General features: G+C 40.8%; 1 protein-coding gene across 1 annotated transcript in view; it reads right to left on the minus strand.

The window, feature by feature from the left end:
* LOC106604155 (tetraspanin-17) overlaps window positions 1-26,630 on the minus strand; it is a 42,373-nt gene extending 15,743 nt beyond the window's left edge. The window contains exons 1-2 of the mRNA XM_014198571.2: window positions 26,130-26,630; window positions 4,743-4,793 (exon numbers count right to left, since the gene is read on the minus strand). Coding sequence (XP_014054046.1) covers window positions 4,743-4,793; window positions 26,130-26,231 — 153 coding nt within the window. The 5' untranslated portion in view covers window positions 26,232-26,630. The remainder of the gene's footprint in view (window positions 1-4,742; window positions 4,794-26,129) is intronic.
* Window positions 26,631-27,230: the final 600 nt, after the last annotated feature.

The following is a 27,230-nucleotide window of genomic DNA, read 5'->3' on the forward strand; positions in this document are numbered from 1 at the left end:
ATTCATAACGGTACAACTGTTCTACCTTATTAGCAAGACAAGTTGGCTAGACTCTAAATATAAAGACTAGCTGGATACTCACTAGCAGGTGAGCTTGTGTTTGAGAGATTGTTTGAGACCTGTTCATTTCTTCTCCCAGAAGTTGGTTGTTATTAGTTGATGTGCGTTGTCCATAGCTCTGGTTAAATTTGTAACAAAAAAGGGCATTTTCATAGGCAGACCTGAAAGCCAGATGAGTGACTATTGCAAAAAAAGCAGTTTAAACTGTTTTATTTAAATTAAATAATAACATTATTGATGGGCCTTCTGGTTGAAGACTTATATTTATCCTAGGTATCATTTTACAAAGCCCTGAATTCATTTGATTATTGCTGACTGTTTTAAATGCGGTGTATTGACCTTTGATTGTGCAACAAAGCTTATTTAGAATAAAAACAAACATGTTTCAACCTTTATTTAACTAGGCAAGTCAGTTAAGAACAAATTCTTATTTACAATGACGGCCTATATAGAGAGGGAGCGAGAGAGATGAAGAGACAGAGGTAGAGAGAGAAACAGAGACAGAGAGAAGCAGACAGAGACATAGAGAAGCAGACAGACAGATGTAGAGACAGAGGTAGAGAGACAGAGGTAGAGAGACAGAGAGACAGCGAGAGAAGCAGACAGAGGTTGAGAGAGAAGCAGACAGAGGTAGACAGAGAGAGAAGCAGACAGAGAGAAGCAGACAGAGAGGGAGACAAGAGAGGGAGACACAGAGACAGACAGAGAGAAGCAGACAGAGAGAGACAGACAGAGAGAGACAGACAGAGAGAGACAGGGGTAGAGAGACAGGGGTAGAGAGACAGAGAGACAGCGAGAGAAGCAGACAGAGGTTGAGAGAGAAGCAGACAGAGGTAGACAGAGAGAGAAGCAGACAGAGAGAAGCAGACAGAGAGGGAGACAAGAGAGGGAGACACAGAGACAGACAGAGAGAAGCAGACAGAGAGAGACAGACAGAGAGAGACAGACAGAGAGAGACAGGGGTAGAGAGAAGCAGACAGAGAGAGAAACCGAGAATCCACAACGTTATTACCCAGACTGACATTAAAATATGTAATCTAATCTATGTTATCAGCCGTCTATGTTAGACAGACGCTGTCCTAGATACAAAGACATAAATAATACATCTGATTAAGACAAATGCCTCTGAAATTAATTTATAATGTAAAGCATATGGTTTCTCATCGTGGCTGTGATGGTGGTCTTGGTTGTTGTGGGATGCACACAATGACAATTCCCCATTATTATGGCCATTTTTAAAAGTAAATGTAATTGGAATGTAAATGTGATTTTTTGTGTTTAGCCACCCGTAGCTGTTAGCTAACATGGTTCTTTATTACAGAGGGAGGTTGAGGTAAAGGCAGAGTGCTGGGCTGTAAGGCTCAAACGCTGAGTTACACAAGCAGCCCAATTCTGATTCCTCTTTTGACCAAAAAGATCAGGTCTTCTGCAAATAATTGGGCATAAATATCCAAATTGTGCTGCCTGTGTAAACGCAGCCTTAGACCGGTAAAGATGTGTGCTGTAGGAGACAGAGCAATATATTTACAGGGATATACACAGCTCTCGATAGTATACCACTACAGGCTAGGGATGGGCATGGTGAATTAAATAGCCAGATATCTGAACAGACACTAGCATTCGATTAGGAGTAAAAATGTTTTTTTTTTGTTGTTTTTTTTAAGCTTTAAAAAAAAAAAAGCTTTGTCTAAATTCAATTATCCTTTCATGGATATATGACATTTGAACATCTTAATTTAATAAAAACAACAAAGGAAATCAGTCAACTGAAATAAATTCAATAGGGCCTAATCTATGGGTTTCACATGACTGGGAATACAGATATGCCTCTGTTGGTCACAGATACCTTAAAAAAACAAAAAGGTAAGGGCGTGGAACAGAAAACCAGTCAGTACCTGGTGTGACCATCATTTGCCTAATGCAGCGTGACAAATTAAATCAAATTCCTCTGACACCCATCCAGAAGTCCTGGATGGCAGAAAGTGATGTACTGGGCGTGATGTACTGGGCCGTACGTACTACCCTCTGTAGTGCCTTGCGGTCAGGAGGCCGAGCAGTTGCCATACCAGACAGTGATGCACCCAGTCAGGATGCTCTCGATGGTGCAGCTGTAGAACCCTTTGAGGATCTGAGGACCCATGCCAAATCTTTTCAGTCTCCTGAGGGGGAACAGGTTTTGTCATGCCCTCTTCACGACTGTCTTGGTGTGCTTGGACCATGTTAGTTTGTCGGTGATGTGGACACATCTCCTTCGTACAGAGTTTAATTTTATTTATTTATTAAATGGGGGGGGGGGGGATCAGGCTGTTGATTGTGGTCTTTGGAATGTTGTCCCACAACTCTTCAATGGCTGTGCGAAGCTGCTGGATATTGGCGGGAACTGGAACGCGCTGTCGTACACGTCGATCCAGAGAATCCCAAACATTCTCAATGGGTGACATGTCTGGTGAGTATGCAGGCCATGGAAGAACTGGGTCATTTTCAGCTTCCAGGAATTGTGTACGGATCCTTGTGACATGGGGCCGTGCATTATCATGATAATACATGAGGTGATGGAAGCGGATGAATGGCACGACAGTGGGCCTCAGGATCTCATCACGGTATCTCTGTGCATTCTAATTGCCATCGATAAAATGCTACTGTGTTTGTTGTCCGTAGCTTATGCCTGCCCCATACCATAACCCCACGGGGCACTCTGTTCACAACGTTGACATCAGCAAACTGCTCACCTACACGACTCCATACCACTTCTCTAGCGTGCCAGTGGACATCAAAGGTGAGGAAGTCGATTACAATGCAGAACTGCAGTCAGATCAAGACCCTGGTAAGGACGAACACGCAGATGAGCTTCCCCGAGACAGTTTCTGACAGTTTGTTCAGAAAATCTTCGTTTGTGCAAACCCAAAGATTTATCAGCTGTCCGGGTGGCTGGTCTCAGACGATCCCGCAGGTGAAGAAGCCGGATGTGAAGGTCCTGGGCTGGCCTGGTTACACCTGGTCTGCGGTTGTGAGGCTTGATGGGCGTACTGCCAAATTCTCTAGAACGACGTTGGAGACAGCTTAAGGTAAGGTAGAGAACTGAACATTAAATTCTCTGGCAACAGCTCTGGAGGACATTCCTTCAGTCAGCATGCCAATTACACACTCCCTCAATACTTGAGACATCTGTGGTATTGTGTTGTGTGACAAAACGGCACATTTTAGAGTGGCCTCCCCAGCACAAGGTGCACCTGTGTAATGGTCATGCTGTTTAATCAGTTTCTTGATATGACACACCTGTCAGGTGGATGGATTATCTTGGCAAAGGAGAAATGCTCACTAACAAGGATGTAAACAAATTTGAGCACACAATGAGAGAAATAAGCCTTTTTTGTGTATGGAAACCAACACTTTACATGTTGCATTTATATTTTTCTTCATTGCACTTTTGGTGCGTTGAGCTACTGCTGCGTATTTATCGCTCCAGGCTACCCTGACATCAGTATGTATTAATCCCTCCAGGCTACCCTGACATCAGTATGTATTTATCCCTCCAGGCTACCCTGACATCAGTATGTATTTATCCCTCCAGGCTACCCTGACATCAGAATGTATTAATCCCTCCAGGCTACCCTGACATCAGTATGTATTAATCCCTCCAGGCTACCCTGACATCAGTATGTATTAATCCCTCCAGGCTACCCTGACATCAGTATGTATTTATCCCTCCAGGCTACCCTGACATCAGTATGTATTTATCCCTCCAGGCTACCCTGACATCAGTATGTATTTATCCCTCCAGGCTACCCTGACATCAGTATGTATTTATCCCTCCAGGCTACCCTGACATCAGTATGTATTTATCCCTCCAGGATACCCTGACTTCAGTATGTATTAATCCCTCCAGGCTACCCTGACATCAGTATGTATTAATCCCTCCAGGCTACCCTGACATCAGTATGTATTAATCCCTCCAGGCTACCCTGACATCAGTATGTATTTATCCCTCCAGGATACCCTGACATCAGTATGTATTTATCCCTCCAGGCTACCCTGACATCAGTATGTATTAATCCCTCCAGGCTACCCTGACATCAGTATGTATTTATCCCTCCAGGCTACCCTGACATCAGTATGTATTAATCCCTCCAGGCTACCCTGACATCAGTATGTGTTTATCCCTCCAGGCTACCCTGACATCAGTATGTATTAATCCCTCCAGGCTACCCTGACCTCAGTATGTATTTATCCCTCCAGGCTACCCTGACATCAGTATGTATTAATCCCTCCAGGCTACCCTGACATCAGTATGTATTTATCCCTCCAGGCTACCCTGACGTCAGTATGTATTAATCCCTCCAGGCTACCCTGACATCAGTATGTATTTATCCCTCCAGGCTACCCTGACATCAGTATGTATTTATCCCTCCAGGCTACCCTGACATAATATTTATCCCACTTCAAATAGAAATCACAGGTGCTCACCTGCAAAATATTCAACAAGAAACATTTATTGTAACAGAATCAGTTCTATCATGGTGAAAAATAAGACTTCTCTTTTTGCTGTTGCTGTTAGCCAAAACTACTGGAGAAAGGCAGTATGTTCGCTGTTTATTGTTGTAGTTGTTGTTGAGAATTCTGACTATCTGGAAAATCCAAAAACAATGTCATGATAACATTTGAATAGTAATGTTTTTCCTTACCTTCTCGGCCCATGCCCACAGCCCTATGCCCAGGAAGGCTGCGCCTAGTAACTGTTGAATAAAACACACAAACAAAAGGTTAGATGAACACTACTCATACTCCCTCAAAGTACATATAGTGTGTGTGTGTATATATATATATAAATAATATACACATAAAGTACACTGACTGTAGACACACATATAGTCTTAATGCTGGACTAGTGGACATAGTGAGCCCTGTGAGTGAATGGAGGGTTGCCTGTCTTGGCCTAGTTTGAAATGATGACAGTTGGAATAAAGTGGTTTCTTCACACAGCTTCTGTACGTCAGAAAGTCCGTTACTAATGCTGAAGAGTCTCTGGAATATATAATATATTCAGGGTTACCATAGTAGCCCGTAGCTGTAGAGGCCTCATTGGCATAAAGATCATACAATGACTAGCCATAATTATTACAGGATTCATCTAAAAGGTCAATTCCACTTAAAATGTATGCCAAAGTAAAATCATTGATTTTAACTCTATGAACAAGGACTACTTTTAGCCATTTATTGAACATTTTACAAAAAAACACACGTACTGGAAGAACTGTGCAGATGCTAAATTTGGTAACAGATTTTCGGTTAAATCTCCATAAGTTTTTGTGATGTGACCACGTTTTCCAACAACTCTTAAAAAATATCTGCTCCGAATTAATATTCAAAGATGTCTGCAGAAAGAATGTCAGCTATGACATCTTGAGTTTGAAAAAAATATATATTTTGGTTAATGAACTACTGTAAGTGAAGTGGATTTACACCCGATAACAGAATTTAAATTTTCGGTCCCTGATCTGTACTAAAAAGAAATGCATAATTATGGATATGTTTGTCACTCTCTTCCTGGTGGTGTATCCTAAATAGGTAGCCTACACAACAACAAAAAAAGGTAGGAATATGCAATATCATCCTTTGTTTATTTGTTTTATTATTCAATACACTGGATATTATTTTAATTATCTCCACCACCAAACAAGATCAATTTCGGAATGATCTGAAACAAACCAAATGTAAACCAATGTCTATGTTTCACAAGTTTGTAGATAAAATTACAAAACAGTAGAACTCAGTAAATTACAGTAGAGTTCAGCTCAGTAAATTACAGTAGAGTTCAGCTGAGTAAATTACAGTAGAGTTCTGCTCAGTAAATTACAGTAGAGTTCTGCTCAGTAAATTACAGTAGAGTTCAGTATAGTCAAGTAGAGATCATAGTTCAGTAACGTAGAGATCAATACAGTAGAGTATAGTTCAGTATAGTAGAGTTCAATACAGTACAGTAGAGTATAGTTCAGTATAGTAGAGTTCAATACAGTACAGTAGAGTATAGTTCAGTACAGTAGTGTCCAATACAGTACAGTAGAGTATAGTTCAGTACAGTAGAGTCCAATACAGTACAGTAGAGTATAGTTCAGTACAGTAGAGTCCAATACAGTACAGTAGAGTATAGTTCAGTACAGTAGAGTCCAATACAGTACAGTAGAGTATAGTTCAGTACAGTAGAGTCCAATACAGTACAGTAGAGTTCAGTACAGTAGAGTCCAATACAGTACAGTAGAGTTCAGTACAGTAGAGTATAGTTCAATACAGTAGAGTATAGTTCAATACAGTAGAGTATAGTTCAATACAGTAGAGTCCAATACAGTACAGTAGAGTATAGTTCAGTACAGTAGAGTTCAATACAGTAGAGTAGAGTATAGTTAAGTACAGCAGGGCTCAACACTAACACTTGTCTGCTTGCCTGGGGAAAGTAAAAAGATTTTTGGACATGAAGAATATAGATTTAAGTTGTCTGATTGGAAAGGTAAATTATTTTTGTTAAATCACGCTAAAATCACAATATCAAACAATTAGGCTACTCAAACAATTAGGCTACTCAAACAATTAGGCTACTCCGACCAGAATTGTATCAGTGTCTTCCAGATGTAATGTGTTACACACTGTCCTCGCATCACTGTATAATTATTGCAGGCCTGCATTGACAGGCACAAGTGGCTTTCAAATCATCCAGTCATGAGATTCGTTTGAGATCAAATCAAGCACATTTGTTGATATTCATTGGTAGTTAGTGAGTTATTAGCCCAGTTATAGATAATTTTTTGGGTCAGCAAAACAAATCCTAGAAAAATCATGGTGTGTGAGTCACCTGCTTGTGAAGGGCTATGGTTGGTCACAAAATTAGGTCAGCCGGCGATTGTCAAGCAAGTAACTGTCGGTCTCATGGTAATTGACCTGTTAATTAACATAAACACATGTAGCATCTCCTGGCTTCAACACACAGTCTACCAGTCACTGATGCAGACCTTTTGGAACATCTACATTTGAAAAAGTCTAATAAATCCATGTAATATAGTCTACACCATCACAATAAATCCATGTAATATAGTCTACACCATCACAATAAATCCATGTTTCTGTAATATAGTCTACACCATCACAATAAATCCATGTAATATAGTCTACACCATCACAATAAATCCATGTTTCTGTAATATAGTCTACACCATCACAATAAATCCATGTAATATAGTCTACACCATCACAATAAATCCATGTAATATATTCTACACCATCACAATAAATCCATGTAATATAGTCTACCTACACCATCACAATAAATCCATGTAATATAGTCTACACCATCACAATAAATTCATGTAATATAGCCTACACCATCACAATAAATCCATGTAATATAGCCTACACCATCACAATAAATCCATGTAATATAGCCTACACCATCACAATAAATCCATGTAATATAGCCTACACCATCACAATAAATCCATGTTTCTGTAATATAGTCTACACCATCACAATAAATCCATGTAATATAGTCTACACCATCACAATAAATCCATGTAATATAGCCTACACCATCACAATAAATCCATGTAATACAGTCTACACCATCACAATAAATCCATGTAATATATTCTACACCATCACAATAAATCCATGTAATATAGCCTACACCATCACAATAAATCCATGTAATATAGTCTACACCATCACAATAAATCCATGTAATATAGCCTACACATCACAATAAATCCATGTTTCTGTAATATAGCCTACACCATCACAATAAATCCATGTAATATAGTCTACACCATCACAATAAATCCATGTTTCTGTAATATAGTCTACCTACACCATCACAATAAATCCATGTTTCTGTAATATAGTCTACCTACACCATCACAATAAATCCATGTAATATAGTCTACACCATCACAATAAATCCATGTTTCTGTAATATAGTCTACCTACACCATCACAATAAATCCATGTAATATAGCCTACACCATCACAATAAATCCATGTAATATAGTCTACATCATCACAATAAATCCATGTAATATAGTCTACACTATCACAATAAATCCATGTTTCTGTAATATAGCCTACAGCATCCCAATAAATCCATGTTTCTGTAATATAGCCTACAGCATCCCAATAAATCCATGTTTCTATAATATAGCCTACACCATCACAATAAATCCATGTAATATAGTCTACCTACACCATCACAATAAATCCATGTAATATAGTCTACACCATCACAATAAATCCATGTTTCTGTAATATAGCCTACAGTATCACAATAAATCCATTCTTTATTTTAGACAGATATAAAGAAGCATGATATGAATAAAATGTAGTCTGTTTCAGAAGAACAGAATATCACACTTGTGAGTTGTTCTTATGCCCTAATTGTGGTTTTACCAAATGGCTGTGGGCTATACTAGTTCATTCAGCTGACAAGAATACAATTGAACAAAGCTGAATAAAATAGAAAGGCTATTTTCTCCAAAGGATTTGAGGGAGTCCGCACATGCGGCTATTCTGTGTGGAACGGTTAACAAAGAAATAGGTATTACTACAGTTGAAGTCGGAAGTTTACATACACTTAGGTTGGAGTCATAAAAAAAAAAAAATTAAACCACTCCACACATTTCTTGTTAACAAACTATAGTTTTGGCAAGTCGGTTAGGACATCTACTTTGTGCATTACAAGTATTTTTCCCAACAATTGTTTACAGACAGATTATTTCACTTATAATTCACTGTATGACAATTCCAGTAGGTCAGAAGTTTACATACACTAAGTTGACTGTGCCTTTAAACAGCTTAGAAAATTTCAGAAAAAGATGTCTCTGCGAAAAGTGCAAATCAATCCCAGAACAGCAGCAAAGGACCCTGTGAAGATGCTGGAGGAAACAGGTACAAAAGTATCTATATCCACAGTAAAACAAGTCCTATATCGACATAACCTGAAAGGCTGCTCAGCAAGGAAGAAGCCACTGCTCCAAAACGGCCATCAAAAAGCCAGACTACGGTTTGCAACTGCACATGGGGACAAAGATCGTACTTTTTGGAGAAATGTCCTCTGGTCTGATGAAACTAAAATAGAACTGTTTGGCCATAATGACCATCATTATGTTTGGAGGAAAAAGGGGGAGTCTTGAAAGCCAAAGAACACCATCCCAACTGTGAAGCACGGGGGTGGCAGCATCATGTTGTGGGGGTCCTTTGCTGCAGAAGGGACTGGTGCACTTCACAAAATAGATGGCATCATGAGGCAGGAAAATTATGTGGATATATTGAAGCAACATCTCAAGACATCAGTCAGGAAGTTAAAGCTTGGTCGCAAAAGTGTCTTCCAATTGGACAATGACCCCAAGCATACTTCCAAAGTTGTGGCAAAATGGTTAAGGACAACAACGTCAAGGTATTGGAGTGGCCATCACAAAGCCCTGACCTCAATCCTACAGAACATTTGTGGGGAGAACTGAAAAAAAGTGTGTGCGAGCAAAGAGGCCTACAAACCAGGCCAAAATTCACCCAACTTATTGTGGGAAGCTTGTGGAAGGCTACCTGAAATGTTTGACCCAAGTTAAACAATTTAAAGGCAATGCTACCAAATACTAACTGAGTGTATGTACACTTCTGATCCACTGGGAATGCGATGAAAGAAATAAAAGCTGAAATAAATCACTCTATTATTATTAAAAACTGAGTTTAAATGTATTTGGCTAAGGTGTATGTAAACTTCCGACTTCAACTGTATATGCTTCATTTAGAGTTATTAATGTAACTTTAGTTATTCTAGAACCTTTGGGCTATATGTTTTGATTTTAAATACATTCTAAGGCTGCATGATGAGACTCTAATGATGACTTGAAAAAAGTTGCTTGAAAGGCATGAGCTCTGCTTAGTTTTTTTGAGCAAGCAGGCTGTACACACTACATCAGTCTCTCATTCACAATTTGACAAGCACTTGATAAGGTCTATAATTTAATGACCGCATCCCCTTAGTGTGGCCGCAATGCACCCTAAAAAAATCCATGCCTTTTGCGGCCAGCGGCCCTTGACCCAGAGTGCTGCGTTCTGCCCTTCTACCTGAGTGCTGGGTGCTCTGAATCACCTCTCACTCACATGGCTCTCCATCACGGGATCGGGTCTTTCTCACAGGCTACAAGTGAAGACAGACCCATCGGGGACACAACTGCCCGCGTCCTTATCCAATCCCGAGTTGCATATTGAAAGAAGTTGGAAGAACTGTCCACATTTACTTTACGTCAGTCAACAAGATGAGTAGGCCTAACGAACAGCAAAAGCACTAGCCTATGTCAATCTACTATCCTCCATAGTACCACAGTTGACATTCTGTGTGAGAAATAAATATTCCAAAACATAGTCTGGGACAGTTGTGGGATGGGGATAGATCCCAAATGAATACAACCACAGGCACTTTAGTTGTGACACAAGACTATGATTCGAAAAAGTCTGGGGGAAAAAGTATTGTTTCTTATGCTCTACATCATTCACAAGTGATAATATATAATTCACAAGTGATAGGCTAATATTGTCACTTATCAGACTATTCTTGATTTAATCTAGTATTTCCATATACGTGTGAATTTTGTTTTGATTTACAATGGACCATTTATCATGCACTTGTATCAAAACGGGGGCAGCGGGAAAAAAAATAATATGTCATCTATGCACTTAAATAGCGAATGGAGGACGCTTTCCTGTGGTTCATGTTCATGCCAGCCAGGTAGGCTATACTCCTGTTGTAAACATAAGCAATGTGCTTAATATTAGGAAAGTTGAGAAATAAATATAGTAGGCCTAGCCTATAGAAAGCTGATGGGGGTTCTCCTCTTTTTAGTAGAGGCCATCACTTGTGCAATTTCAAACCCTCTAGAAATGTTGCGCAACATGAGCTCTCATGAAGTGTTTGATTAGATTTTTGATTACATTTGTCAGAATGTCGGAAACATCAACTTGCTTGAACATGCTGTAGGTCACGTAACTGTTTTGTGGACTTCACCGGACAGAAGTTGCTCTCCAATTTTGTGATGAAATAAAAAGGTGTGGTTGAATTTATTCTGCCACTGTGTCATCTTATTGTCTCAGCCTTTAGGCCTTTATATATCACGGTCGCAAGGCATATGAACTAACAGGTTATAAAGCAGACAAGGCAATTATCACAACACATAGGTTCAAATATGGCTTCTTTTTTTTCTGGCTTCCCCAGAGATTTTACCCACACACTGCAACTGGCTCCTATAAAAATTCACATGTTGGTGTTCATGGGTCCTTTTACATGGAAATGACCCTAAGCATGTTGTTATTGATTGCCTCTTAGAGTAGACTTAGATCTGTTGTTGCCACTTCCCTTTCAATTAGCAACATATCACCATCACCCCTTCAATCACACACAGGCAGACAGACAGGGAAACGATGGGGGAGGGACGGAATTCTTTATTTCTTTTGTTATTCAGGATGCCCCTGGGACCTGGGATCTGGCTGTGACTGGGGAGTACAACAGAGTGCGAGTCCAGGTAAGGTATTAGTTGGAGATCAGTGGAGGTCAGGGCCGTTTAAGATTAGGGAGGACAATTATAATGGTTTCATGAGCATGGCCTTAATTCTATTACAGCATATTGGTTGACTGTCCTTCATATTCCATTCACCCAGTTCAATGTAACAACAATAGGTTTAGGCTATTACATGATACATGATAATGTTTCCTGTACCCATCATGAAGTTGCTACAACCTAGCCTATGAATGAAAGTTTACAATGCAAGTGCACAGGTCGCGAGAAATTTCAGTAATCAAGGTAACAGACATTGACATATTCAATATTGCCTTGCACACGCTTGTCTGCATCTAGCTGACATAGAGCGTATTCATGAGTCCAACAGTTGCAAACAAGAGTTTATATTGGATACATTCAGGTATGTTTCTCTCATTTTGTTCCGTTTGCTTCCGTTTAAGAAACATTTTTCAACAGAATTGGCGGAATGAATACACCCCTGATCACACACAAACACATTTCACTTTCATAGCAGCCACGTAACAGCGAGATCCCTTTGATCGTTGTATTCTTCCTCACATCTACATGCACTCCTCCTCTCCTCTTCGCTTAGCTTGTGGACTACAGTGCGCAACACATCAGCTTTCTCTGACTAGGCGGAAAAAAAAATCTTTACAAACCAAAACTTCAAATCATAACCACTAACGTCTACACACAGCCTACATCGTTGTCACCATATTTGCGTCATAGGTCACCATAGCTACTAGAACTAACACGTTAGAAAAACTCGCTACAATCATGCAGTACAGTGTTTGCAAGCAGTTTAGCAGTTACACCGGTAGGCCCCGGTGGCAATAAATTAATAAGACTAAAAGCTTAACTTGACTTGGAAGAGTTTCAGTGTTGTGTTGGATAGCCATAGCCAGCTAGCTAACATAACATCTCTCTGTTTGAGCAGGGTGTTTCAGTAGGCTAAACTAACTAGCTGCATTCGCTAGCTAAGTGAAAGTAAAAAAAGAAAAAAGAAAAATTAATAATATATAGCTCTCTCTCAAGCTCCTTCATTTTTAAGAATTTAATTTGTTCAAAACTGTTCAATTAATGTCTTCTCTCTCTCTCTTTGAGTAAACTACTCACCACATTCAATGCACTGCAGCGCTAGCTAGCTGTAGCTTTTGCTTTCAATACTAGATTCATTCACTGATCCTTTGATTGGGTGGACAACAGGTCAGTTCATGCAGCAAGAGCTCTGATAGGTTGGAGGACGTCCTCTGGAAGTTGTCATAATTGTAAGTCTATGGAAGGGGGTGAGAACCATGAGCCTCCTAGGTTGTGTATTGAAACCAATGGACGTAGAGGAGGATGGAAGCAAGCCGTCCTCCGGCTACACCATCGTGCTACTCTACAGAGTGCTGTTGAGGCTACTGTAGACCTTCATTGCACATTAATGTATTTAGTAACGTTTTATTTTAAAAGGATAACTTTTTTTAAATATATTTCAATATTTTATTTTTATGAAATTCACTGAAGAGGATGGTCCTCTCCTTCCTCCTCTGAGGAGCCTCCACTGTTAGCGATCAGAGGTTAATGTAATCCCATCAAACTAATCCAGGAGGATTAGAGAGATAGAGACGATCAACTGCTGTCTCCCACTGCCCCCCTCCGGGTGTATGTATCATAATCACACTGCGGCTAGGGATTCCATCCTATCTCCATGTGGACAGTAGGATTATAGGCACTTGGGGAGAAGGCACTCCTTTAATCCATGTGATCCTGTTAACCTCAGATAGTGAGAGTGTGTGTTAATCTCAGCTAGCCCAACCTTAAACCTAGCCTACACAGCTCAGCGCTTTAGATAAGCTTGGGAATGGTCTATACTAGAGACACTCAAAGCCCTCTCATTCATCGGCGACATACTCTGCTGATAATATGACACTAAATCGCTTGGCTCTGGTAAAAAGATTCACACATTCCCAATTCACCACATCCGATGCGGTGTAATCGATGTAGGGCCTATCAAATTATGTGTTATCTACGGTGCAACAAAACCACACAACTGCCTTTCCCAGGGACTAGCCTATATTAAGATATTAATTAACAGAGTTGTATAATGTTACAGTGGAGACCAGATATTAACAGAAGTGATCGGTCCAGAGGGGTTCCAATCTATGAGGTAGTGTAAACAGAGGAAGAGTCGGCTTTTCAAGTTGCAAAATTCAAAATGATATATTTAAATTGTACAGGAGGTAAAGGGGAAGTCAGTGGAAAATACTGGAGATCAATGAAAACTGTTTTAAAATTATTTATTTTTAAATAAAGGTAAGGAGCAAGCGCTGCGTTCATATTATGTATGCCAAACAGGTGCTGTACAGATTACAATATAACTTTTCTGACCGTTTGGAACAATGTAAACACTAAATACATTATAAGCGTACCAAAGAGTCTGTTGTAACATTATTTTTTTATTTTATTTTTTAATCCTTTATTACAGCAAAGACTAAAAACAGTCACATTAAAGCGTGACTGCAATTTCCCAAAATGGAACGGTTTAGGTCTACTCATTGTTTACAGTAATTATTTAACGGTCACTTTGGTAATTTATTTGAAAACTAAAATGCTTGATTCCATTTAAAATCATGAATGACTTGTATGCTGTGTGATGACATTAACTAATAAATTATTGATTGATACACTAGCCTATATTTGAAAAGTAAACTCAGCAACAACAAAAAAAAAGAAACGTCCTCTCACTGTCAACTGCGGTTATTTTCAGCAAACTTAACGGGTAAATATTTGAATGAATATAACAAGATTCAACAAGTGAGACATAAACTGAACAAGTTCCACAGACATGTGACTAACAGAAATTGAATAATGTGTCCCTGAACAAAGGGGGGGGTTTGGGGAGGTCAAAATCAAAAGTAACAGTCAGTGTATGGTGTGGCCACCAGCTGCATTAAGTACTGCAGTGCATCTCCTCCTCATGCATTGCACCAGATTTGCCAGTTCTTGCTTACCCCACACTTCCACCAAGGCCCCTGCAAGTTCCCGGAGATTTCTGGGGGGAATGGCCCTGATGTTACCCCACTCTTCCACCAAGGCACCTGCAAATTCACTGCCATTTCTGGGGGGAATGGCCGTAGCCCTCACCCTCCGATCCAACAGGTCCCAGGCGTGCTCAATGGGATTGAGATCCGGGCTCTTCGCTGGCCATGGCAGAACACTGACATTCCTGTCTTGCAGGAAATCACGCACAGAACGAGCAGTATGGCTGGTGGCATAGTCATGCTGGAGGGTTATGTCAGGATGAGCCTGCAGGAAGGGTACCACATGATGGAGGAGGATGTCTTCCCTGTAACGCACAGCGTTGAGATTGCCTGCAATGACAACAAGCTCAGTCCGACGATGCTGTGACACACCACCCCAGACCATGACGCCCCAGACCACCCTGGTGAGACAAAGCCGTGACTCCTCAGTGAAGAGCACTTTTTGCCAGTCCTGTCTGGTCCAGCGACGGTGGGTTTGTGCCCATAGGCCACGATGTTGCCGGTGATGTCTGGTGAGGACCTGCCTTACAACAGGCCTACAAGCCCTCAGTCCAGCTTCTCTCAGCCTACTGCGGACAGTCTGAGCACTGATGGAGGGATTGTGCGTTCCTGGTCTAACTCGGCCATCCTGTACCTGTCCCGCAGGTGTGATGTTCGGATGTACCGATCCTGTGCAGGTGTTGTTACACGTGGTCTGCCACAGCGAGGACGATCAGTTGTCCATCCTGTCTCCCTGTAGCGCTGTCTTAGGCGTCTCACAGTACGGACATTGCAATTTAATGCCCTGGCCACATCTACAGTCCTAATGCCCCCTTGCAGCATGCCCAAGGCACGTTCACGCAAATTAGCAGGGACCCTGGGCATCTTTCTTTTGGTGTTTTTCAGAATCAGTAGGACCTTAATGTGACCTTAATTACCTACAGTCTGTAAGCTGTTACTGTCTTAACGACCGTTCCACAGGTGCATGTTCATTAATTGTTTATGGTTCACTGAACAAGCATGGGGAAACCGTGTTTAAACCCTTTACAATGAAGATTTGTGAAGTTATTTGGATTTTTACACATTATCTTTGAAAGACAGGGTACTGAAAAAAAGGATGTTTATTTTTTTGCTGAGTTTATTTCGACCCCTTGACTTTTTCCACTTGTGACCCGATTCAGGAAACTAGGTGTATGACGCAAGTCACGACTTCACAGGAGAGCTGTTTGAACATAAAAAGTGTTTTTTGGCAGAAATGCCTTCTCTAACATGTGAACTTTCATGTGCCTTAATATCAAACTTGTATGCCATTTGCAAATACGAATAAAATTGTTAAATTACGAGCCTAGTTGGTTTACCCACAGAAAGTGAGCCACCTTCCCGCTAGCCATGATTGGCTGAGATAATGAGTGGGCTGGACATACCGAGAGATGAGTTTGGATTGGTCTACCATATAGCATGCGTATGTCTATTGGAGCTGGTCAGTATGTTTAGGTAATTGTGTCGAACGTGGCTTTAAAAAAAATATATATATATAGCGTAGTAAAACTGCATAAACCTGATGTCAAGTTAAAGTGTACTGTTAGCTAGTTAACGTTAGCTGGATGGCTCGCTAGCTAACGTTATGTATGCTCTCCATTTTCTGTTATACAAGTTTTGAAATCAGTGGAATTCGAGTATGATAGCTAAGGAGATGGAGAAAACACTAGTCTGGATTACATTGTCAAACTAAGGCAACCATGCATGGCATCAGACAGGAGACGCGTCCAACCATGATGTATACTGGTAAGATTTTCAGAAATGACACGTTTCTTACTTGACAGAAAGTGGTTTCATTTCAAGTGTAATGTCTGGGTCGCTAGCTAACATTATGTGTATGATCTTATTCTTCGTATCTCAGACACATTTGCTTGACTAGTTATAGCCATAGAACCTGGTTGGTTAGCTACCTGCAGATTCATGCAGGGTAGTAATGTCATGAGATGTGATTATGGTCCATTGTTTAGCTCGCTAGCTTGCTGGCTAGCATGTCTTAACAAAAGACTCTACTCTAATTCTGACGAAGTATTTTCATTTAAATTTAAAGTATACTGTTAGCTAGCTATCTAACGTTAGCTGGCTGGCTTGCTAACTAACATTACATCATGGTTGGGATTCATTGTTCACCTAGCTAGCTATCTAGCTACATTTCTTAACAAAAGACTCTAGTCTTAGTGTGCCAGAGCTCAGAATAGCTGATGCATTTTTGAACGCTCAACACGTGATGAATATGTCCAGTGTCAATAAACGTCGCCAACAAAGCGTAATTCAATTGTTGCCGGCAGCACAGTTACAGTCACCAATGCTCTGGATAACATGAAAAAAGCCTAACCAGCTCTGCTAGGGAGAGTTAAATGGTCAGAGAGAGGTGTTCTCTCATTATGTGTCTGGAAGTAGCTAGCCAATGTTAGCTTGGGTGCTTGATTGTAGTTGTGAGGTCAGAGCTTTCAGAACAACCCTACTTATTGGCCAGAGCATCCAGTCTGCGCTCTGAACGCGAAACCACAGATAGGGCAAGTTATGTTCAGTGAGGTGTTTTCTCTCTCTTAGATGTCTGGAAGTAGCTGGCAAGTTAGTACAGAACGGTTGGATCAACCCTTAAAGAGATGGGTGGGGCTAAGGCTTAAGAGCGTGTGAACAATGCTGAATGGGTGTAGACAAAGAAGGGCTCTCCAGTAGTAGTACCAAAACATTGAAAGAAGGTTTTCTCAAAAGTGAGTTTACAAGTTTATCAACTTTCAAAGCAGAATTACTTTCCCATTGTTTCCTCCAATGCAGTGTATGACAGACCATTTTCTAGCTCTGTCTCTACTTTTATCCAATGTAAAAAACAGAAATTCAAATGTTGCTGCATAAGACCGAATCCAGGTGGTGAGTCACATTTTGTTACGTTACAGCCTTATTCTAAAATGGATTAAATAAAAAAATGTTGCTCATCAATCTACACACAATACCCCATAATGACAAAGTGAATACAGGTTTTTAGAATTTCTTCCAAATGTATTTAAAAAAATATATACACAAATACCTTATTTACATAAGTATTCAGACCATTTGCTATGAGACTTGAAATTGAGCTCAGGTGCATTCTGTTTCCATTGATCATCCTTGAGATGTTTCTACAACTTGATTGGAGTCCACCTGTTGTAAATTGAACATGATTTGGAAAGGCACACACCTGTCTATATAAAGGTCCCACAGTCGACAGTGCATGCCAGAGCAAAAACCAAGTCATGAGGTCGAAGGAGTTGTTCATAGAGCTCTGAGACAGGATTGTGTCGAGTCACAGATCTGGGGAAGGGTACCAAAACATTTCTGCAGCATTGAAGGTCCCCAAGAACACAGTGGCCTCCATCATTCTTAAATGGAAGAAGTTTGGAACCACCAAGAATCTTCCTAGAGCTGGCCGCCCAGCCAAACTGAGCAAATCAGGTGAGAAAGGCCTTCACAAGGAGGTGACCAATAACCAAATGGTCACTCTGAAAGAGCTCCAGAGTTCCTCTGTGAAGATGGGAGAACCTTCCAGAAGAACAACCATCTCTGCAGCAGTCCACCAATCAGGCCTTTATGGGTAGAGTGGCCAGACTGAAGCCACTCAGTAAAAGGCACGACAGCCCGCATAGAGTTTGACAAAAGACACCTAAATGACTCTGACCATGAGAAACAGCATTCTCTGGTCTGATGAAACCAAGATTGAACTCTTTGGCCTGAATGCCAAGCGTCATGTCTGGTAGAAACCTGGCACCATCCCTACAGTGAAGCATAGTGGTGGCAGCATCACACTGTGGGGATGTTTTTCAGCAACAGGGACAGGGAGACTTCTCAGGATCAAGGCAAAGATGAACAGAGCAAAGTACAGAGATCCTTGATGAAAACCTGCTCCAGAGTGCTCAGGACCTCAGACTGGGGCAAAGGTTCACCTTCCAACCTTCCAAAGGTTCACCTTGTCCTTGAGGGGCCCAGCCACAGCCTGGACTTGAACCCGATCGAACATCTCTGGAAAGACTTGAAATAGCTGTGCAGCATTGCTCCCCATCCAACTTGACAGAGCTTGAGAGGATCTGCAGAGAAGAATGAGAGAAACTCCCCAAATACAGGTGTGCCAAGCTTGTAGCGTCATACCCAAGACGACTCGAGCCTGTAATTGCTGCCAAAGGTGCTTTAACAAAGTACATTGTTCTCAACATAAAAAAATGCTGGTTAACGTTGAATTTATGCACGTGTTTCAACACCACGGTCCAACACGGAGGAAAGTGCGTTTGTTATAAAATTATATTTTTAATGATAACCATATGCAATTTCAGTAGCACATGTCTTAAACTGATGGACTGTGCCATCCCCATGGCCTACACAATGGATCAGTCCACTCAGACTGGGGGGCCAATCAGTCTTTTACACCATGATTTAAAAAAAAAAAGAAATTGTTACTGCACGACTGAAGATATCTCGGTCGACCAAACAATGAACCAGTCGACTACATGGGCACAGCCCTTACACACCTTAACATTATATTATGTGAACTAAACATACAAATAAAAAAATATAGATAAACCTTTTCCTTAAAGTATAATTTTTTGACATTACTAATGTTACTGTCCACACTGCAAAAAAAATAAAATACTGTAATTTCAAACAGTGAATTGAAATATTGTAGAATTCCATTCCTATGGAGGACTGCTGATACTGAGATATGGCCGACCATCAGCAATCTAGGGTTTAACTACATCATTGGTAGCGCCTTGCGGTCGCTCTCACACACGCAGTTCAGCCGCACTCTAGCTAATAAAAAATAAAAAAATTCTCCCCATCTTCTGAATCAAGCTGGTAACGTCAGTACAGTAACCTATGGTAACGTCAGTACAGTAACCTATGGTAACGTCAGTACAGTAGCCAATGATTCAGAGGGGGGAGGGACATGCAGCCTAAACACATACAGGCAAATATTTTCAGCTTGCAGGCAGACACTGGAATACAGTGCATTCAGAAAGTATTCAGACCCCTTGACTTTCTACATTTTGTTACGTTACAGCCTTATTCTAAAATGGATTAAATAGTTTGTTTTTCCCCCCTCACCAATCTACACACAATACCCCATAATGACAAAGCAAAAAATATATATATTAAAGATAAAAAAACGGAAATATCACATTTACATACACAGCCGTTCAAAAGTTTGGGGTCACTTAGAAATGTCCTTGTTTTTTAAAGAAAAGCAAAATTTTTGTGCATTAAAATAACATCAAATTGATCAGAAATACAGTGTAGACATTGTTAATGTTGTAAATGACTATTGTAGCTGGAAAAGGCAGATTTGTATGGAATATCTACATAGGCGTACAGAGGCCCATTATCAGCAACCATCACTCATGTGTTCCAATGGCACGTTGTTTTAGCTAATCCAAGTTTATCATTTTAAAAGGCTAATTGATCATTAGAAAACCCTTTTGCAATTATGTTAGCACAGCTGAAAACTGTTTTGATTAAAGAAGCAATAAAACTGGCCTTCTTTGTACTAGTTCAGTATCTGGAGCATACATATATAGAATCTGTCGGTTCGATGACATGCTCAAAATGGCCAGAAACAAAGGACTTCCTTCTGAAACTCGTCAGTCTATTCTCGTTCTGAGAAATGAAGGCTATTCCATGCGAGAAATTGCCAAGAAACTGAAGATCTCATAGAACGCTGTGTAATACTCCCTTCACAGCTCAAACTGGCTCTAACCAGAATAGAAAGAGGAGTGGGAGGCCCCGGTGCACAACTGAGCAATCGGACAAGAACATTAGTGTCTAGTTTGAGAAACAGACGCTTCAAGTCCTCAACTGGCAGCTTCATTAAATAGTCCCCGCAAAACAACAGTCTCAACGTCAACATTGGAGAGGCGACTCCGGAACGCTGGCCTTCTAGGCAGAGTTGCAAAGAAAAAGCCATATCTTAGACTGGCCAAAAAATATATAATATTAAGATGGGCAAAAGAACACAGACACTGGACAGAGGAATTCTAACACAACATGCCATTGGAACACAGGAGTGATGGTTGCTGATAATGGGCCTCTGTACGCCTACGTAGATATTCCATTAAAAATCAGCCGTTTCCAGCTACAATAGTCATTTCCAAAATGAACAATGTCTACACTATATTTCTGATCAATTTGATGTTATTTTAAAAACTTTCTTTCAAAAACAAGGACATTTCTAATTGACCCCAAACTTTTGAACGGTAGTGTAAGTATTCAGACCATTTACTCAGTACTTTGTTGAAGCACATTTGGCAGCGATTATAGCCTTGAGTCTTCTTGGGTATGACGCTACAAGCTTGGCATACCTGTATTCGGGAGTTTCTCCCATTCTTCTTTGCAGATCCTCTCAAGCTCTGTCAGGTTGGATGGGAAGCGACACTGCACAGCTATTTTCAGGTCTCTCCAGAGATGTTAGATCGGGTTCAAGTCTGGGCTCTGGCTGGGCCCCTCAAAGACATTCAGAAACTTGTCCCGAAGCCACTCCTGCGTTGTCTTGGCTGTGTGGTTAGGGTCTTTGTCCTATTGGAAAGTAAAGAGCATGATGCTGCCACCACCATGCTTCACCGTAGGGATGGTGCAAGGTTTCCTCCAGATGTGATGCTTGGCATTCAGGCCAAAGAGTTCAATCTTGGTTTCATCAGACCAGAGAATCTTGTTTCTCATGGTCTGAGAGTCCTTTAGGTGCCTTTAGGCAAACTCCAAGCAGGCTGTCATGTGCCTTTTACTGAGGAGTGTCTTCCGTCTGGCCACTCTACCATAAAGGCCTGATTGGTGGAGTGCTGCAGAGATGGTTGTCCTTCTGAAAGGTTCTCTGGAGCTCTGTCAGAGTGACCATCGGTTTCTTGGTCACCTCCCTGACCAAGGCACCTCTCGCCCCGATTGCTCAGTTTGGCCAGGTTGCCAGCTCTAGGAAGAGTCTTGGTGGATCCAAACTTCTTCCATTTAAGGATGATGAAGGCCACTGCATTCTCTTCAACGCAGCAAAAAAATGTTGGTACCCTTCCCCAGATCTGTGCCTTGACACAATCCTGTCTCGGAGCTCTACGGACAATTCCTTCGACCTCATGGCTTGGTTTTTGCTCTGACAAACACTGCCATTATGGGGTATTTTGTGTAGATTGAGGAGGAAAATGTTTTACTTTATACATTTTTAGAACGAGGCTGTAATGTAACTAAATATGGAAAAAGAGAAGGGGTCTGAATACTTTCAGAATGCACAAAATTTCTGAGTGACAGACTGAGGGCATAGGCGCTTTGTTGAGTTTTGTTGTGGGACTAGAAAAAAAATGCCTGGAACTTAAATAAACAATATTAACTGGTTCACATGCTTTTAAAATAACAGTCCGGAACAGTATGGATCACTTTCGTTCCAGTTTCCATTTCCCGTTTGTTGAAAAATGTATTTATTTTCCGGTTTGCGGTTCTGTTCCCTGAACCGGTTCTAACCACTGCTTGTAAACCCATCGATTTTCAGAAGCTAATGCCATTGTAAGTACTGGAATGTGTCAGTTTACATCTCACAGTTGATTCTTATATCAACTATTGATTCTAATGAGCAGAGTGTGCTGTACTATTGATGTCAGGGATTGAAATAAACTGAGGGAAATTACTTATAAAGATGCAGGGTTATGGTAAGGAGGAAGAAGAGGAGTGCATGTGGATCCTATCTGGTAGAAGAACCGTTGTAGGAGTCGTGGGACACAGCGTCTCAGGGAAAAACACATCAACACCCCCTATCCTTTGTTCTTCTTACCGTGTGTGTGTGTGTGTGTGTGTGTGTGTGTGTGTGTGTGTGTGTGTGTGTGTGTGTGTGTGTGTGTGTACGTTCATGAGCGTGAATCAGTGTGTAAAACAATACCGGTACAATAGGGTAGAAGGCATTGAAAGGAGGGTTTGGGGGGTGTGGGTAGTGGAGGGTGGTGACGACATTGAAAACCCTTAGAGACCATAACACTGCAACCACTAGAACAGCTGTAACCTAATAGTTTGCTTGTTCACCAGGAATGGTCTAACAAATAATCAAGACCTTTTTTTTAAAGGGAATAAAGCACAGACACATGGGCTGTTTAGTGAACACAGATTAAGCCTAAGAGAAAGACAGTTGCTTTCATGAAGCATTGGATTAAATTGTGAGGATGACCACAATGTATTTTCCTCACGAGCAAAAAACGATAGTTTTATTTTTTATTTTTTACTTAAAGTTGTGATCCATTTAATAAAATGTAAGAGACCAGTAGAATGGGGGGGCGCATCTGGGAACTATACTGAGCAAATATTAAAACGCAACATTTTATTTATTTATTTCACCTTTATTTAACCAGGTAGGCAGGTTGAGAACAAGTTCTCATTTACAACTGCGACCTGGCCAAGATAAAGCAAAGCAGTGTGACAAAAAACAACAACACAGGAATAAACAAAAGTATAGTGAATAACACAATAGATAAAATCTATGTACAGTGTGTGCAAATGGCGTGAGGAGGTAAGGCAATAAATAGGCCAATAGTAGCGAAGTAATTACAATTTAGCAATGGAGTGATAAACGTGCAGATGATGATGTGGGGTTACACTGCTTGAACAGCAGTGTAACCCTAGTGTTAAGGCCATGTTAGGCTGTCCAGAACAGCTGTGTAACCCTAGTGTTAAGGCCATGTTAGCCTATCCAGCACAGCAGTGTAACCCTAGTGTTAAGGCCATGTTACCCTATCCAGCACAGCTGTGTAACCCTAGTGTTAAGGCCATGTTACCCTGTCCAGCACAGCAGTGTAACCCTAGTGTTAAGGCCATGTTACCCTGTCCAGCACAGCAGTGTAACCCTAGTGTTAAGGCCATGTTAGCCTATCCAGCACAGCAGTGTAACCCTAGTGTTAAGGCCATGTTAGGCTGTCCAGAACAGCAGTGTAACCCTAGTGTTAAGGCCATGTTAGCCTATCCAGCACAGAAGTGTAACCCTAGTGTTAAGGCCATGTTAGGCTGTCCAGCACAGCAGTGTAACCCTAGCGTTAAGGCCATGTTAGCCTATCCAGCACAGCAGTGTAACCCTAGTGTTAAGGCCATGTTAGGCTGTCCAGAACAGCAGTGTAACCCTAGTGTTAAGGCCATGTTAGCCTATCCAGCACAGCAGTGTAACCCTAGTGTTAAGGCCATGTTAGCCTATCCAGCACAGCAGTGTAACCCTAGTGTTAAGGCCATGTTAGCCTATCCAGCACAGCAGTGTAACCCTAGCGTTAAGGCCATGTTAGCCTATCCAGCACAGCAGTGTAACCCTAGTGTTAAGGCCATGTTAGCCTATCCAGCACAGCAGTGTAACCCTAGTGTTAAGGCCATGTTAGGCTGTCCAGAACAGCAGTGTAACCCTAGTGTTAAGGCCATGTTAGCCTATCCAGCACAGCAGTGTAACCCTGGTGTTAAGGCCATGTTAGCCTATCCAGCACAGCAGTGTAACCCTAGTGTTAAGGCCATGTTACCCTATCCAGAACAGCTGTGTAACCCTAGTGTTAAGGCCATGTTACCCTATCCAGAACAGCAGTGTAACCCTAGTGTTAAGGCCATGTTAGCCTATCCAGAACAGCAGTGTAACCCTAGTGTTAAGGCCATGTTACCCTATCCAGAACAGCAGTGTAACCCTAGTGTTAAGGCCATGTTAGCCTATCCAGCACAGCAGTGTAAACCCAGTGTTAAGGCCATGGATAAACTAGTTTTAGGGTGTCTGTGATTGTAAGATTGCAAACTAGCACTACATGAATAGACTAGCATCCTGTACAGGAGGTAGGCTCCTGATATATGGGCCATTCTGTCTCAGACAAGGTTACTTAAGCAATAAGGCATGATATCCTGGGAATTATTGTGTGAAAAACTCCAGACTAAGGGCTATTCTTAATGCCCGGGGGCGAACCCAAGGAGCTCTTAGGAAGGTGTTTTTCTCAATCATTCCTGAGATCGAGGGCCTTATTGCTTTTATAAAACGGTTGCCAACATATTAAAAAAAAGATCAATGACATGTTTTATTAAAAACATTATATTGAGTAAATCTGTTTTATTTCATCCATCCATCATACAAAATAGTCTGTGGCAAAAGCCAGTCATTAGTTACAGGATTCTGAAGTTACTAGCAAAAATGGGCAGGTCGTTCCTTCTATCCATTCTATTTGCAATGGTTGCTATGCTAAACAAATCCTTGGTATCAAGCTATGCAAGCTAGCTACTTCTCATTCGCTAGCTAACTAACTAAAGCTAACACACAATCACATCAAGCAGCCGAAAGGACAACAAAACTATGTGCACTTTCGTTTGTTTACCTTTGTGTTTCTATTGCCATTTCTCTGGACATATCTATTGTAATGATCCTGATAAATGAATTTGCCTTGATCAGAGAAGCTGTCTGCCTCTTCACACTCATATTTGCACTGTGGAGATCACAAAAGAAAACTGCTAAATTTTTCGACAGGTCGGTAAGGCAGACAGCAAGGTTTAGACAAACCCCAAATGTGGCAAATAGAATGCTAGTCTAATAGCAAGGGGAGATATTGTCTAGACACTTTTTTCAAGGGGAGATGAAGTATATAAATTGACTGGCTGGGATGTGGGACATTGTTAAATCTAATGGAACAGGTATTACCCAGAGGGTGTTGGGGGGGGCGGCAGGTAGCCTAGTGGTCAGTGTGTTGGACTAGTAACCTGAAGGTTGCAAGATCAAATCGCCGAGCTGACAAGGTTTAAAAAAAATAAAAAAAAAAATTGGTCGTTCTGCCCCTGAACAAGGCAGTTAACCCACTGTTCCTAGGCCGTCATTGAAAATAAGAATTTGTTCTTAACTGACTTGCCAAGTTAAATAAAAGGTAAAAAAAGAAAAAAAAAAGATCAACCAATCAGCATTCTGGATCCAAAAAACACCTTTTATAATTACTACTTAGGCCTGCAACATACAATAACCCTGGCAGCTTCTTGTGTGTGATAATGACAGTGTTGCTGCACTGACTCAGTGGCTACCATGCACTGTACACTAGTTCACACTAAGCCATGCTTTAACAGGTGTGTAAGGGCAGAGTAGGTTAGCTCAGAGTGAGAGTAGCCATTATATGGAGGTTAACAGTCAACGATAGGACAGGCATTAAATATAAACACACACAAAATATTGCCCAATGAGTCAAATAATAAGCAGATGGGCGATGGAGAATTAAACAACTGGTTTTATAAAACTTTACAGAGGAAATGGGAATATTGACCGTTTCAAATCACTTAATGTTGGGATACATACGTCAGGGACTAACTTACTGTAAAGTATTTTACAGTACAGTAGGATTGTTCATTAAATAATATCTGAATGTAATAGTTTTAAACTTACTTAGCTTAGTTAAGTTAAGAGTTTAACTTCTCTCCTCTATTCGGGCAGCACTAGAAAAACTCATGTTTAGAAGAAATGCATGCCACGTGTGAGATACAAATGTAAGTTACTTACCCAGAATATGATGTTAAATCCAAACAAGAAGTATTTGACACAGCCGCTCACTTCGACTGCTTTAAAAAGCTGGTGTTGTTTTCGACTGCTAACGCTATTCATCCTGTAAATGTCTAGTTAACTACAGTAACAATGTACTGGTTAGTTAACTTGTTTACTAACGTACAATCACGGCAGTGACAAAATAGCTATTTATTTTAGTTTTTGTAGCACATAGACTACCTAACTCTATAAAACAACTTGAAACTATCAGCTAGCTAGTCAGCCAAATCACAAACACATCGCCATCTAGCTATAATGTTATATAATGTTAGCTGTATACTCTCCCTAACTAATCAGAAAGTTGAAAGATAAATCCAATTAAAGCTTGTTCTTGTTGATACATTCTGGATTTCCTCCCGTTTCATAGGGTTTGATTGTTTTTTTGCATTCCACCTTTCTTGTTATTAACAACAAACCTCGCTGTCATTTGCAATGAGGTGAGGAAACCCATCCTGACAAATGTATGGAAGATTTATTTTTTAAGAGTGACCTCTACTGGAACTATTCACTAACAACACTGCTGGTGTACTTCTTCCTGCTGCAGTGCACAGACCAAACAGAACAATGGGAAGTGATGAAGATACCCTGTGAAAACAATTTAGGTGTTTGAACAACATAAATACATACTTACCAGGTAAGAGAGACTGGCAATTCTTCTTGCATTTTGTTATTTGACAGTTTAAAGTGTGCCTTTTTTTTGTTGTGACATGTAAACCTTGTACAACGACTAAACTAAAACTAAAATGGATCAAATGAAGCAATACAGGATAAGACAACAATTGACAACATTAAACTTAGGTGGGGGGCAGATTGTGCTGTGCTGTATCAATGTGCTGTGGCTGTAAATATATCAGTGATAGTCTGGCTAACACCTAACTCTCAAAGTCCTCCTGACTTAAGTCTGGAATGGCCCTATGACGTTGTCAGCACAATGCATCCATAATGAAAGGGGTGCTGTGATTTTACTGGTTGGCTCTCAGTGTCTTTTCTCAGTCACACACACACACAGCCTCCGAGCGAGCGCCTCGGCGTTCCATTACAATGGTTGGGATTTTCAAA

Source organism: Salmo salar, chromosome ssa05, assembly GCF_905237065.1.
Source record: "Salmo salar chromosome ssa05, Ssal_v3.1, whole genome shotgun sequence".
NCBI classification, from domain to species: Eukaryota; Metazoa; Chordata; class Actinopteri; order Salmoniformes; family Salmonidae; genus Salmo; species Salmo salar.